Source organism: Arachis hypogaea, chromosome 13 (assembly GCF_003086295.3).
Source record: "Arachis hypogaea cultivar Tifrunner chromosome 13, arahy.Tifrunner.gnm2.J5K5, whole genome shotgun sequence".
Classification (NCBI taxonomy): Eukaryota; Viridiplantae; Streptophyta; class Magnoliopsida; order Fabales; family Fabaceae; genus Arachis; species Arachis hypogaea.
The window spans coordinates 137,272,997-137,288,195 of NC_092048.1; the positions used below are offsets into that span (position 1 = coordinate 137,272,997).

The following is a 15,199-nucleotide window of genomic DNA, read 5'->3' on the forward strand; positions in this document are numbered from 1 at the left end:
GGGATGGGGGCATCCATAAAAGGAGAGGCTGTAAGTAAGAATTTTTTGGTCTCGAGGTTGGGTTTTAGAAGAACATTTGTGGTCTGACCGGGTACCATGACAATGGTGTTTGTGTTGATTGGTTTTATGTATGTGGCATTACCTTCAACCATCGTAAGTTTGTGCCCTGCTACTTTGAAGAAAAGCTATTCATTCTCTGCACCATTTATTAGCGGCGTCGGCTGGACGGTGTTGGGCCGACTACGGGAGAGGGACTACACAACTGGCGCGCTGCGGGATTATGCGAATGATGCAAATTGCGCGACGGTGTTGTTTGACGTTCGCGGTGTGCACGACAGCGTTTGCCAAAGTTATGGACGACGGCGGCTACTATCGATGACGGCACGACACCGATGAGACAAAAGGAGACTGAGTGAGAAAGAAGTTACATCACATTGAAAAGAGAGAAACCGTTTTTACGGTATACGTAACTGTTACAAATTTTTATTTATTTTAAATTTTAAATTAAAAATGATTAAAATTAATTAATTTAATTATTATTTAATATAATTTTAATTTTACTCGTATTATATACCTTATACACTAAATTTATTGACTTCTCATATTTTTTCTTTACGTAAACCGCTGTTTTATTTTAGTTCAAGGAAAAAATTCTACTGATGAACATTACTATGTGTATATAATTTGGCATGTATTATGGCATGTAAACACATCCCTAAAACCTCAGCTATATATTTTAAGAAAAAATATTTTTTATACTTTGTCAATTTCAATATATTTTACATAGATATTTAATTAGATATATTGACACATAATAAAATAAAATAATTACTTTTTACATTAATCAATCAAATTGTCAATTAAAAAAACCAATTGAACTACTGTCTTATGGTTGAGGTTATATGAGTAAAAAACAATAATACCAAATTTCTAGAGTTTTACATATATACATATACTTGTAAACCCGCAACCCTTTACATAGTTAAAAGATGCAATTTTTTAAAATTTAAAAAAAATGACATATTAATCCTGACTAGTCCACGAATATTTAAATTTTTTAAAATTTAAAAATATATTTAAATTCTTTATAAGAATCGAAATAACTATTTTAATAAAATTATTTTATACTGTCCAAAAAAGATTTAAAAATATAAAAATGATATTTTAAAAATAAAAAGTAAAATTAATTTGAGTATAAATGCTTTGTGTTTTGTAATTCTCTTTTATAAGATTTTAAGATTTTATTCCTTCATCGTACTTCTAATTATATAAAGTAGTCTTGAATTACTACCACAAATATGGGTTTTAGCAATGCCAAAATTTGTAATATCTTAAAATCGTTCTCTTAGATGTTTTAGAGAATGGTTTTTTAAACTGTTGCTAAAAAAGTTCAATTTTTTATTACGTTATAGCAACAAAATAAAACCGTTTTTTTTTTACTATTTTAAAAAACAGTTTTATAATCATTACAATGATTTGTTTTTAGGCAACGGTTTTTTATTGTTGTTTAAATATTTGTACAAAGGATACGTATAAAAACCGTTGCCAATATTGTAACACTTTAAAATCGTTCTATTAGATGATCTTAAAGAACAATTTTTACAATATTGCTGTCGAAGTTCAATTTTTCACTATGTTATAGCAACAAAATAAAATCGTTCTTTTTGACTATTTTAAAGAACGATTTATTACCATTACATCAATTGTTTTATTAAGAAATAATTTTTCAATATTCAAATAATTTAATAAATATTATTTATGGAAAGCATAAATTTAAAAATATATTAGTTTTTGTTCCATTCAATTTTTGCTATAAAATTTAACATATAATATTTTTTTACACTTAAAAAAAAAACAATCAGAACCCTAACGTAAACTTTCTACTCATTTCTTTTCCATCCCTCTAGCGACCCATAACCCACCACCATAACCCATTATTCATTATCTTTTCTCTCTTTACTAGTGAGTCATAACCCACTACCATAGCCCACCATTCATCATCGTACATTAGCCATCATCGCATAACTTCACGCAACCCTCACTATACCACCGAGCTCCAATTCGTCGTAATATGAACTCTTTATTTTTAGAAATTAATCAATTAAGAGTAATTAAATTAGTTTTATTAATATTTAAAATTAAGTTAACTAATATTTTTTGTATAATTTTTATAATTGGTTATTTCACATAATTTGAAATTAAAAATTCAGTAACGGAAGAACTATATAAGATTTAATTTAAGTGATTTCTATTATGAACAAATTATAATTTATTTTATTAATTTGAGTTCTTTGAAAATTAATTTATTAAGAATAATTAAATTGATTTTTATAAATATTTTAAGTTTAAGTTAATTAATATTTATGTACAATTTTTATTATGATTAGTTATTTTATATAAATTAAAATTAAAAGTTTGATAATAAAAAAAATAAAAAATTATATTATTTAATTTAAATAATTAATATTTTTAAATTTAAACAGTATTTTATAAAATGTGATTAATATATTTATTTTATAATTTAAAATTAAAAATAATTATTTAAATTCATTGATATTAATGAATAAAATTTTATATTTTAAAAATAATTTTTACAATATTATATTTAAATTTTAAATTATTATTCAGGCAAAAAACCAGAATCCTCCAATGGCAGGCCAGATTTACGAATATAAGTCAAAACCAAAATCGTTTCAGTAATGAGCTAACCCATATATTTATATAAATCGAACCAGCCAGGTTCGAACTGCATCCATGAATAATTCGAACCAGAGCAGTTCGAATTACAAGGAAAGCGAACAAAGTAAATCGAACCAGGTAGGTTCGAACTAGCAACGCACGTAATTCGAACCAAGCTAGTTCGAATTAGAGAGAGAGAAGCTGCATCAAGTAATTCGAACCAGGCTGGTTCGAATTACAAAATTCCTAATTCGATGAAGGCTGGTTCGAATTAGTGGGAGACAGAGCAGTATATATATGGTTGTAAACATGAGTTGCTCTCATTAGAGGGTGTAAGATGGCTAGTGAGGAGAGTTTTGTTGTTTTGGTTCACCACAGAGGATCCATTAAGAGGAAAACTCGTTCCGGTGTGAAATTCACAGATAAGGATCCTCTCTGTATTGTCGTGAGTCCTTCGACGAGCTATGATGACCTTGTTAGATCTGTGCTGATGAAACTTGGTCAGGAAGGTGCGAAGCGGGTTAAGAAGTTTTACTATCGCATTCCAGTGACGGTCCTCCAGGATACCGTGAAGTATGATTGTTTCATGATCAGTGGTGACGAGGACTTGCAAGTAATGTATCTTTGTCGGCGGTAGTTTCCGGAGGTGAGGACACCAGAGTTGTTGGCAAAGCTGGTTGATGTGGTATCTAGCTTAGGGGGTTCGAACCGGAATACCACCACTTTAGCCACGGCAGCCGGTTCTAATTCTCGGCCTGCCCTTGGTTCTTCCTCCGTCCCTATGTACCAGCCAGTGGTCCAACCTGTCGCCTCCCCGTCTTTTGCTGTTGATCTCAATGGCAGCGTAGGCGACGAGGTTGGTTCAAGGGAGAATCTGCCAGATGCTTTACTGGGCGTTGCACCAGTTGGCGTTGGAGACGGATTGTTGGGTGATGCAGAGGAGGATGACGTCGAGCCGGATATGATTGACGATGACAGCGGCGATGATATTGGAGCGAGTGAGCCTGCATTGGCGGTAGGTGGTTCTAGCTCTGGCACACAGCAGTATCCACCTCATTTTTCATCTTTGGACTTGGATGCCATGAGGCAGGAGGGGGTTTCTGGGCACTCTATTGGATTCGGAGCTAGAGATGCGGAAGGGACTGCTGGTCTGACAGAGTTCCAGGTTGGTCAGCAATTTCAGAATAAAGATCAGGCCCTGTTAAGTGTGAAGACTTACAGCATCCGACGAGGGGTACAGTACAAGATAGTCGAGTCTGATTATCGCCGGTATGTGGGCAAGTGTTCTGAGTTTGGGAATGGGTGCACATGGTTGATTCGACTGAGTCTCCGGCAGCGCAAGGGCATTTAGGAGGTCAAACGATACAATAGATCTCATACTTGTCTTGCCACCTCCATCTCGAGTGACCACATGAGTTTGGATTACCATGTGATATCTGAGTTCATTATGCCAATGGTTAGAGCGGATGCATCCGTCAGCATCAAGGTGCTCCTGAATGCCATGGCAGCACACTTTGGGTTTAGGCCGACTTACAGGAGGGTCTGGATGGCAAAGCAGAAGGCTGTTGCCCTCATCTACGGTGACTGGAATGAGTCATACAACGAGCTGCTCAGGTGGGTGTTGGGAGTCCAATTGACGATGCCTGGTACTGTTGCAGTCCTAAAGACTAGCCCCGTTCGAGTTGGAGGACAGGTAGACGAGTCTCAAGCTTATTTTCACAGACTTTTCTGGACGTTTCCACTGTGCATCGAGGCATTCCGTCATTGCAAGCCGCTAGTCAGCATTGACGGCACCCATCTGTATGGCAAGTACAGGAGAACGTTGCTCATCGCAATTGCACAGAACGGGAACTCCAACATTCTACCTGTTGCATTCACACTAGTAGAGGGTGAGAATGTTGAGTCTTGGGCATTCTTTCTCTCCCACCTTCGTTTGCACGTGACACCGCAGTCGGGTCTGCTGGTTATATCGGACAGGCATAACGGCATCAAGGCTGCGCTTGAGGCTCTTGATAGAGGTTGGTTACCTCCATCTGCATACCGTGCATTCTGCATTCGACACGTAGCTGCCAACTTTGCCCTTACCTTCAAGGGCAAAGACGCACGGAGGCTTCTTGTGAATGCGGCGTATGCCAAGACCGAGGTTGAGTTTGATTACTGGTTTGATATTCTGCGGTCTGAAGACCCGACGATGTGTGAGTGGGCAAACCGGATTGATTATTCCTTGTGGACTCAACATCGTGACGAGGGTCGGAGATTCGGTCACATGACGACGAATATCTCCGAGTGTGTGAACTCAATCCTGAAGGGTGTCAGAAACCTACCTGTATCCTCGCTGGTGAAGGCAACATATGGAAGGCTTGCGGAACTTTTTGTTCGCAAGGGGAGAGAGGTTGAGGCCCAGATGGGAACCGGACAATAATTCAGTCAGCACTTGGCCAAGTGTATTGAGGCCAACTTGAAGACAGCGAGGTGCTTCATGGTGACTTTGTATGACAGGGATAATTCCGAGTTCACCGCTGCCGAAACCACTCCGACTGGTTCCTTCTCATTGGGTAGCTACAGAGTATCGCTTGTCGCTCGGACATGTGACTGCGGGTACTTCCAGGCGCTTCATTTCCCATGTCCGCACGCACTTGCATGTTGTGCCTACTCACGGGTAAACTGGACCACTTTTGTTCACAGCGTGTATAGGATTAGTTCGGTATTCAGTGTGTATCGAATGAGATTCATCCCTCCGATTCCAGAGGGTTTCTGGCCACCATACGACGGGCCCACTGTGATACCGGACCCTGACAAGAGGCGTGCGAGAGAGGGTCGTCCAAGGTCCACCAGGATACGAACAAATATGGACGAGGCAGATCCAAACCGTCCAAAGAGATGTGGCCTATGTCGCCAACTCGGACACACACGTCGGAGTTGCCCACAGTTGAGTGGATCGTCTCACACTGGGGGCTATTAGTAGCCATGTTCTTAGCGGTAGTACTTATTTTAGTTAAGTTTTATGCCAATGATTTTTTTACTTTAATGTATTCAGCATGCTGCGTTAAGTAATGAATATGTTGTGTATCACTTTGAGTCTTGCTACAAGTACCCTAAATTCAAAATTTAATAAATAAATGTACATATTAGACTGTTATATGATGCAATGATTATATATAGTCACTGATAAATCCGGTAAACACCCGTTTTCAAAGTACAATTCGATGAACAAACAACAAAGGAAAACCGCTCTAAAATAACAACAAAAGTACAATGTCTGTGATACATGAATAAACCCTACGAAACAAAATACATGATACATGACTCATCTAAACAGATGCGAGCCCGTACCGCAACGACGGGGTACCCGTGCCCGCTGACCCCTGCGGATAAACGGCTCCTCATCCTCGATATCATCCGCGTCCTTATCAGGGCCAGGCTGTGCAGGTGGCGTAAAATGGGAGGCTGCCGCAGACGGCCCGGCAACAGACTCTGATGCAGCAGCGTAGGCGGATGGTGGGGTGCCTCCCAAACCAAAATGATCACCAACAGATGCCATAGGAGGCTCGTTCAGATCAACGTCTAAGGGTGCCTTAGTGCCTGAGGTCTCACCACGCCTCCGGACCGGCACGTCCTCCTGCATGATGGCGGTAATGTCCGCTAGAAACTGTGGACCCCCGAAGTCCGCATCAAGCGTATCTGAGCCAAGGAAATCTGACCACTGTGATCTCGGAATAACCCAAGGGGTACCCTCCTGCTGAGGCTGGTCATGGGCGGGTACACCAACGAAGTAATCCCCAAGAGACACATATACCGCTAGCATCAAAACCACTAAGTCACATATATCGCTAGCATAAAAAATATTTCCGTACTAACCTCGTCGTTGATGATCCCGGCTATATGAGCAACTCCGTCTAGGCGATATAACTGTACCGGATCGTCCCCCATCAATAGAGTATTCCGTTCAGGTCTTCGTTGGAGAGAATCTGGGTCGTTTTCTCTGAGATTTGGTGGGGTAGGGAAAAGGAAGAACGGTTCGAATGAGGGTGATTCAAACTCATTATATAGCCGAATCACTAGTAATTCGAACCAGGTCGGTTCGAATTATGAAGGAGCCACGCTAAGGGTAATTCGAACCAGGTTGGTTCGAATTACATACGTTGCAAACTTGGCTATAGTTCGAACCAAGCTTGTTCGAATTACGTTGGATTGAAGTTCGAACCAGGTAGGTTCGAATTACATGCAAAGTTTCGTCAGCCTAATTCGAACTAACCTGGTTCGATTTATTAAGAAGAGTATTTCAAACCATGCTGGTTCGAATTATATAAAGATAGGACTTGGCTCATTGATGAAACGAATTTCACTTTGGCTTATTTAGGTAATTTGCAACTTGTCTTGGCTTATTAGGGTTTTTTGTCCTATATTTTATCTAACACTAAATTCCCAAATAAATTCCTAATTTAACCTATGTAAACATATACAGTCACATACAGAAAGGAGAGGGTGGGGGGGAGAGGGGGGAGCTCGAAGAGGGAAGGGGCGGATCAGAGAACGGAAAGGAGAGGAGAGGGGAAGGGAGAGAGGCGAGGGGGGGGGGATCAGAGAACGGAAATGAGAGGAGAGGGGAAGGGAGAGAGGCGCTGCCGGTGGTGACCACAGCCACCGTCGCCGCTGACTTTGAGGGGAAAACGAGAGTGAGAGAGAGAGACGCACAGAACGCGCGACGCGAGGAAGAGAAGGAGATCGTCTTCGTTGCCGCCGTCGCCGCGCCTTGCCACCGCTGCCGTGCCTTGCCGCCGCTGCCGTTGTTGGAAGCCGCCGCTGTCGCTGGAAGGAACCGAATAAGGATAGGAGGTCGCTGTTGATCCTGCCGCAGAGAGGAAGGAAGGGACGCGTGTGAGAAAGTGACGCAACAGAGGAGGAGCCGTTCTTCTGCCGCCGCCGCCGCCGTCGGAATTCCTGGTCGCCGCCGTCGCTCATGTGAGTTGGTTGTGCCCTAGCTACCAGAACCACCATTTCTGAACTCTTATTGCTCTGTAACAATCCTATAGCTCAGGCAAGTCAATTTTTCATTGTGAATCGTTTTTTCAAATTGTGTTCTGTGTAGCTTGTAGACTGGTTGTGCCCTAGCATTCAGTTATTATTCTGTGTTTGATCTTCACAATTTCATACAGGATGCTGCTGTATTAATTGCTTTCCTGATTTCTGCCGTGTTTCACGAGGTGTGTCTCTCTCTCTAATGCTATTTTATCTAATGAAAGAACTTCCATTATTTTCTTTGTTCTGGTTTGAGAAGTTGAAGGAAGGTGATGTTGCCCCAGTCGTAGTCATTACATCTGAAGTATTATTTCTCGTTTTACCCTTAACAAGTGGTGTGACTATTGGGGAAGGATTGATATATAAGACACAAATTTGTGACTGACTTCTAGATTTCTAGTTACCAAAAACCTCAAGTACCTGGCAGTTTCTAAATGAATTCTCATGTGACACAAACAAATACTGTTCTGCTTCCTAATTTCCAACAAGTGTTTTCATTGTGACGGAGCTGAAATTAGAAACCATCTGTAGCATGTGAACTATGTCTTCAATAAAGCCTTTCATTTGTTTCTCCGTAGTAAAAATAGGATGTGGATACAACAGCTTTTCAAGTTAATTGCCAAAGTTGCCTGAAGTTAACACCTTCATTTATAATTCTCATTTGTCTGAATGTAGCTTTGCATTGCTGTTCCCTGCCACAAGTTCAAGTTGTGGGCTTTTATTGGAATTATGTTTCAGGTAAGGACTTATTTTCCATCTGAGAGGTTATCACCTTTAGTGTTGTTGAAGGTCCCTCTTGGATCCTATTCTAGTATAAGAAATGGTGATTGCATTGTAACCTTTTTGCGCCGAGACATTTACAAATTAAAGGTGAGATCTTACAATTTTTATATCATAATATTTTTTTTTGTGAATTTACTTGCATATTTCATTTGCTTGTCTTATATAAACAATGGACTAACTGGGTAAAGTTGGCATTCATATTGGTTAGAAGAAAATTGAGAATTAAGGAAAGCATCTTTGTTCAGTAGTATATGGCTCGCTGCCACCAGAAACTCAAATAAGGCAGGTGTGAGCTCTTACCTAAGTTTTAATTTCCCTGTTGCCTTTCACTTGTTTCATGGAAATCTGATATTTCAATTTAAAGTTTTACTCTCTCTTTCCATACAAAAATTTATGCTATTTGTTTCCTTATTTCGAAAACTTCACGTGTGTCAATAATTGACAATAAATATCATGCTAGCCAAAATTAGTTGTGCTTCCAGTGTTATTTATAATGGATTGTATTTGGATGCCAACCCTTAAGGATTTTCTGAGTTGATATTTTAATTAGGACTTAAGGCAAGCATGTTCAATTAATCAAATTATATTTTTATATTCTATTCAAATTTGGAAACTTGGATATTTGAATCTTATTTTATTCTGGGGTTTTTGAATGCATATTATTGTAGGGAGAGCTAGATATGGGTCAAATTTTCCTGTTGGAGAAGTAATATGCATAGATGCAGGGGATCTACCCTTGCTTCATTCATCTTTGAACTCCCCATTACCCACTTTAAAGGTAACTTGACTTCGATCACCCTATATGTATGTGTTCCTAGACCAAAAAAGTTGATGAAGAAGAAAAAATGAACAAGAAGGCTCACTTTAAGTATGACTCACTTTATGTCAAGTCTTTTGTTGATAACTTGATCTGAATAAATTTCTTTATTTCAAAACTTCTATTTTGGTGATTTATGTTTTAACCCTTAATTTGATGTAGTGTGCTGGATTACTTCATACTTCACACTTTTGCTATTTTTTGCTTTGTTTATAGGAAAACCATGTTGAAAGGGAAAACAAACTTAATTAAGTCACAAATTTTGAAGAGCAAATGTTAGCGAGTAAAAGTCATAAATTTGTAGACATGATGACGATAAACCTACTTGTTACTTAGCTATTTCAACTCTCTTTTATTATTGTTTTTTTTTGCAAAATTAGATGATATAGTTCGAGGTTGTTATGACTTAGACTAGTATTATGGTATTTGCAATGATGATATAATGTGATTGTGGATCTTACATAATACTTTATAAATCAAATTTGATGGTAAATGTTCAATTAATTTTCTTTAATAATTTGATTCAAATAGTTTACGTTATTTATTGATACTAAAAAAAAAGGTTGAACAAATTTCATTCATGAGAAAACTATTGTAAATAAAGAATTATATATTACAAAAAACCGTTGTCAAAAGTTACAAAAGGTAATGTGTGTTAAAATTGTTGTTAAAGACGACTACAAAATGGCAATGATATTAAAATCGTTGCCAAAAAATGACACTAATGTTAACGTTTTAAAACTATTGGCTTTGTGAATAATAAAACGACAATAGTTTAAAACCGTTGCCTATTCAGTTATGGTTTTAAACCGTTACATTATGAACGAGAACGGTTTTAAACCGTTGTCTATGCCAGTAACTATGGCGACGGTTTTTTTGTTACCGTCGCATATGCCACAGGTCAAAAACCGTTGCTTAAGGTTTTAGGAATGATTTTTGACCGTTGCGAAAACCCTTATTTGTTGTAGTATATATTATATATTATAAGCTTTGGAACTGTCGTGTCACTTTGTTATCTTTTACTTTACGGCGAGAGGGAAGACTTAGGGTAAGAGGGTATTACATCTTTGACCTCTTCAAAATCTGGACACATCGATCCTTGAGTCTAATTTGTCCAATTTTAAAAACTCTCTCACGTGTGCACCCGTATCAATCAGATTAGTTCAACGGGAGTCACATTTGATTTTTTCATTAGGTCTGACAGACCAAGTGAACATGAGGGATCGATATGTCCAGGTTTTAAAAAGTTAAAGACTTAAATGTTTTTCAAATCTTCGAGAACTTAAATGTCCACGGATCAAAAGGTCAAGGATGTATTTGTCCTTTTCTTATTTATTTTCTGCAAAATGTCAACAAATAAAGTTTAGAAGTGAATATCTCGAGTCAAGGATAATAATTTGAAAAATGTTATATGGCCATCAGAATTTATTATTTTTTTGTCATTATTTAATCATTAACTCAATTCTTTTAGTCTATTTTTTTAATTTAATTATTCAATAATATACTTTATATCTCATACTTTTAGATATTAATAATTTTAGATATTAATAATTAACTAATGGTTAAAAATAATAAATTTTGATAATTCCTCTAGAGTCTAGCATTATTCTAATAGTTTTCTATAGGGCTGGTTTTAAAACTAGACTATTACAGGACCATAAATGTTAATATGCTCCGAAAAAAATAAGAAGTGCAATGCTATTTAAATTATAAAGCATATATTTTAAATTTTAAATTTTAAATTTTGAATTTTAAAATTTAACTGTTAAAATTAGAAATTTAAACCCTTAGCTTTAAGTTATAAATTTTAAATCATAAATTATAAATTTTAAATTTTAAATATGAAATATAATAAATAAAAAACTAAATTTTATTTAATTAATATGGAGTACAATATTTCATATTTAATAATAAGCGTTTTAGGAAGAACCTTATAGGACTACAAACATACAAAATAAGATCAAATGAACGAGAGTAAAATTTTGGGAGGTCATTTGTGATTTAAGTCAGGATTGAGTGTTAAACTATTTTTCCTAATTCAAATCTACTCTACTTCAATCTTTTTTGTAGTTCCTAAATAGATTTTACACCAAATAATTGATGTATCATGAAACCAAATACAACAAAATTACAATAACCCTCCCCTCCAAAAAAAAGATTAAAATGTTCTTATAGTGGGATCATCGGAACATATAGAAAAAGGTTGAATGCAGATGCCTTTAAAATTAGTTTAATTTTATTTAATTAGCATAAAAAGTAGTCATTCAATTTTCAAGATCATCATCATGACAGTCTAAAACGGGGAGTGGTGACAAGCATGACACAAGAAGGATAGAAAAAGGAGAACAGTAAAAAAAATAAAAATAAATAAATAATAAAATAAATTTCATATTCTAATAATTTATTAAAAATTAAAATATATCCTAATGCATAAATTCAGTAAATTATAAAATTTTAGTTGCATTTAAAAATAAAAGAAGAAAAAAATATTCAATTTGATCCTGAAATTACATTTAAATTTTAATTTAGTTATTAAAATTTCAATTGCCTCAATTTATAGTTGTTCCTAAATTTTTCAATTAACTCTGAAACAAAAATTACTACAAAATTAAATTAAGACAATTGAAATTTTAAAGACTATATTAAAATTTGAGAATAACTTCAGTAATCAAATTAAATATTTATTTTCTCTAAAAGAAGAGTTTAATTTTGGACTAATTCTAACTAACTACCAATAACAGTTCCATGCACAACTATTGTGTGGCCGATAATGTTCAACCAGCATTTGTTGTCTAAAATTTTCGGCTTCTTTTACTGCTGATAAAAGCTTCTCTTGCTCCCGCTCTTTTTTCTCTTTTTCGTACAAATCTTTGGCTGCTTCTTCTATTGTATCGAGCAATTCCTGTTCTTTTTGGTTTAAAGTTTGGATTTCTTGATCCAATTTTAATTTTTCTTTTTTATAAAATTCTTCTAATTGTTGTTGCCTTTTCTTTGTTTCGGTCATGGCATCTTCCATAATCATTGTGGCCAATTTTTCCATCTTCTCAAATACTAAGTGCCATTCACCTAACATTGCCTCACACTTGGAACATTCTTTATTTTTCTTCTTACTTAACCACTCTGAAATTGTAGACTCGGCATCATCTTCTTCCTCTTCCTCTTCCTCTTTAAATTCATCATCACTTGTGTGAACCTCTTCTTCTTCTTCTTCCTCTTTCTCTTTGTTGTATTTCCCATTATCATGATCCTCCTCTTCTTCTTTTTTGGCTGAATTTATATCGGTTTCATCAAAACAGAAGCTATTACACTCAACCTGAAAATAATACGCAGTTAATTAATTTCGATGACATGACAAAGAATATGTATTTTCTATTGAATTATGTTTGCAGTCATAAATAATTTACTTACAAAGAATAAAAATCGATGGAGGTAGCAGATGAAGTATGCGCCAGTAACGAGAAGAGACAAGAAATACATTAAGAAAGTTGGATTAACAAAGATGGATTCTTGGGGAACCGCAGCAGGCGTAACCACCACTAGCAACCTCTCCAGAATGAAGAGGATTCTCTCTATCCACGGTGACATCTCAGTGTTCGCCACGACGGTATAGAACCACCGAAATACATAGAATGCGGGCATGATAGTGTAGGTAAACAACACCAGAAAAATAAACGACCACGTGTGAGGATCATCAGTACTAGGACAAGCGACTACGGTGTGTGCTGCACATGGCCACCATATTGAAGCAGTGACGATGGCGATGAAAACCAGCGCAATGCGCTCGATCAAAAAAGCCTTGAACTCAACGTCCAACCTTTCTTTTTCTCTCATTCTGTTTGTCATTCTTGACACTGCTTACCAAAGGTTATTACGCCGGGTAAAAGAAGGTGAAGCACTCAATTAGGCTCTGTTGCTCTCTTATTTATAATCTCAACAATCATATCTACATTAAAACTGCTTATCTTATCCTTTTTTTTTGGTAGAGTTATCTTATCCAAATTTTTTGTAGAGTTATCTTATCCTAGTTTATCAAAGAGTCACTTGAATTTCAAAAAGGCCATCAACTTAAAACAAAAAAAAAAAACGGTAAAGGAAAATTGGTTATCCAACTCAACTCAAACTAAAAGTTGAAAACTAAAAATTAAAATTTTAAATTAAATCAGATGTCATTTTTAAATTTTAACAAATTGAATGAATTTAAAGTTTCGGAACTAATTTTTCAAATGCGACACAATCCAAACGAAACCACATATACTATTATATATTTTATTCATTATTGCATAATTTTTTTTAGAAGAATGCTAGATAAAATAAGTTATTTTAATAATCAAGTTCAACTAAGTTTTTTTTTCATGTTATTTTTTTTTCAACTAATTCTTTTTATTATCAATCTCTAAATTATTAGACCAATTTCATTAACCTTAATAATTCAAATGAGTTGATCATGTAGCACCATCAATTTTTTTTATATTCATACATTATTTTTATTCTTACTTAAACAATATTCTATATATATATATATATATATATATATATATATATATATATATATATGGAACTTTTTAGTAACAAAAGGATACTCATATAACAATTAAATTAATTATTTATATAAAATACATATTAAAATATAAAATAAATATTAAAATATGTGACTATATATATATTATATCACAAATAAAATATAATGACTAATCTAATAATTAATTTTTTGTATATACATAATATTTTTATTTTAACCTACTACCTCAGTGCCTTTTCGTGTTTATTATTCTTCATATAAATTCAGAATTACAAATACTTGTTTAAATTTAAAGAATTACAAATAGAAAAGATAAGAATGAAAAAGTAAAAATAGAATAATCTTTCAGAAGAGATATATAAGATTTTAAAATCTCTAGAAAGACTTAAGATTTCGTTTGGTTTGTTAAAAATTTTGGAAGAGGTATTTATATTTTGGTAAATAAAAAAAATTATGTACTCGTAATTTGAGTTTTTAATAGTTAGAGATATTTTTAAAAGTGCATAAAGATAAATTTTTTAAAATTAATTTGTATTTATCTATAACATTATACATTAATAAATATTTAAATATATTATTATATTATTATAATTTTTAAAAATTTTAAAATTTATTTTTTCAAATATAATTATTATTATTTGTATTTGTTAAAAGTCATTATTATTTTGATTTATCAAATATAAATACTATAATTTTTAAATTGTTATCTGTTAAATAACAGTTTTGATAAACTATTTCTAATTTTTTTTGTTCAAATTAAATCTAAATATATAAATTAAAAAGTTGTTTGTTGTATAGAATTTAAAGTTCCGTAAACACAAAAAAATCTATCATTATATCAATCACCGCTTCTTTGTTATGTGTATATTTATATAGACATTATTTTATATGTTTTTCAACAAAGTAAATAATATAATATTTTTCATAATCAGATAGGCTTTGTTTGATAAGATTTTCAGAAAGGTGTCTCCACAAACCTTTCATCGTATGTTTGGTAAATAAAAATATTATGCGTTTGTTTTCATAGCTTTTAAAAATTAAAAGATATTTTTAAAAGTACCTAATTTTTTTAAAAAAATTTACTCATGTTTATTAAAAAGTAAAAAATATAATTAATATTATATATTAATTAATATCTAAAAATATTATTCTTATATTTATGTCGATTATGATGTTTTTAAATTTTAAAAATTATTTTATCATCAATTAGAATTACTACGATTTTACTAAACATGAATACTACAATGCAGCTTCAGAAATTAAGGTATATACCTTTTAAAAGCCAATTTTGATAAGAGCAATATTAGCCTATTAGGTTGTTGATAAAATTTTTAATAATTGACCATTAAAGATATTTTTATATTAAATTATAAATTTTAAAT

The 15,199-nt window shown here is 34.2% G+C and overlaps 1 protein-coding gene and 1 long non-coding RNA gene across 4 annotated transcripts; one reads left to right on the forward strand and one right to left on the reverse strand.

Moving 5' to 3' along the window:
* Positions 1-7,118: 7,118 nt before the first annotated feature.
* LOC112791927 (uncharacterized) lies at positions 7,119-9,791 on the forward strand. 3 transcript variants are annotated; one of them, XR_003197300.2, is made up of 6 exons: positions 7,119-7,717; positions 7,836-7,883; positions 8,374-8,568; positions 8,690-8,767; positions 9,150-9,259; positions 9,515-9,791. It is a non-coding gene; the product is annotated as an uncharacterized lncRNA (long non-coding RNA). The 3 variants fall into 3 exon arrangements; XR_003197301.2 differs by having other exon boundaries at positions 8,693-8,767; XR_003197302.2 differs by having other exon boundaries at positions 7,129-7,717; positions 8,374-8,436.
* A 2,120-nt stretch (positions 9,792-11,911) lies between these two features.
* LOC140178030 (uncharacterized) lies at positions 11,912-13,263 on the reverse strand. Its single transcript, XM_072212754.1, has 2 exons — positions 12,707-13,263; positions 11,912-12,611 (listed from the first exon to the last, which is right to left on the reverse strand). Exons 1-2 carry the CDS (start codon positions 13,139-13,141, stop codon positions 12,027-12,029), a joined length of 1,020 nt encoding a protein of 339 aa, XP_072068855.1. The 5' UTR covers positions 13,142-13,263; the 3' UTR covers positions 11,912-12,026.
* Positions 13,264-15,199: the final 1,936 nt, after the last annotated feature.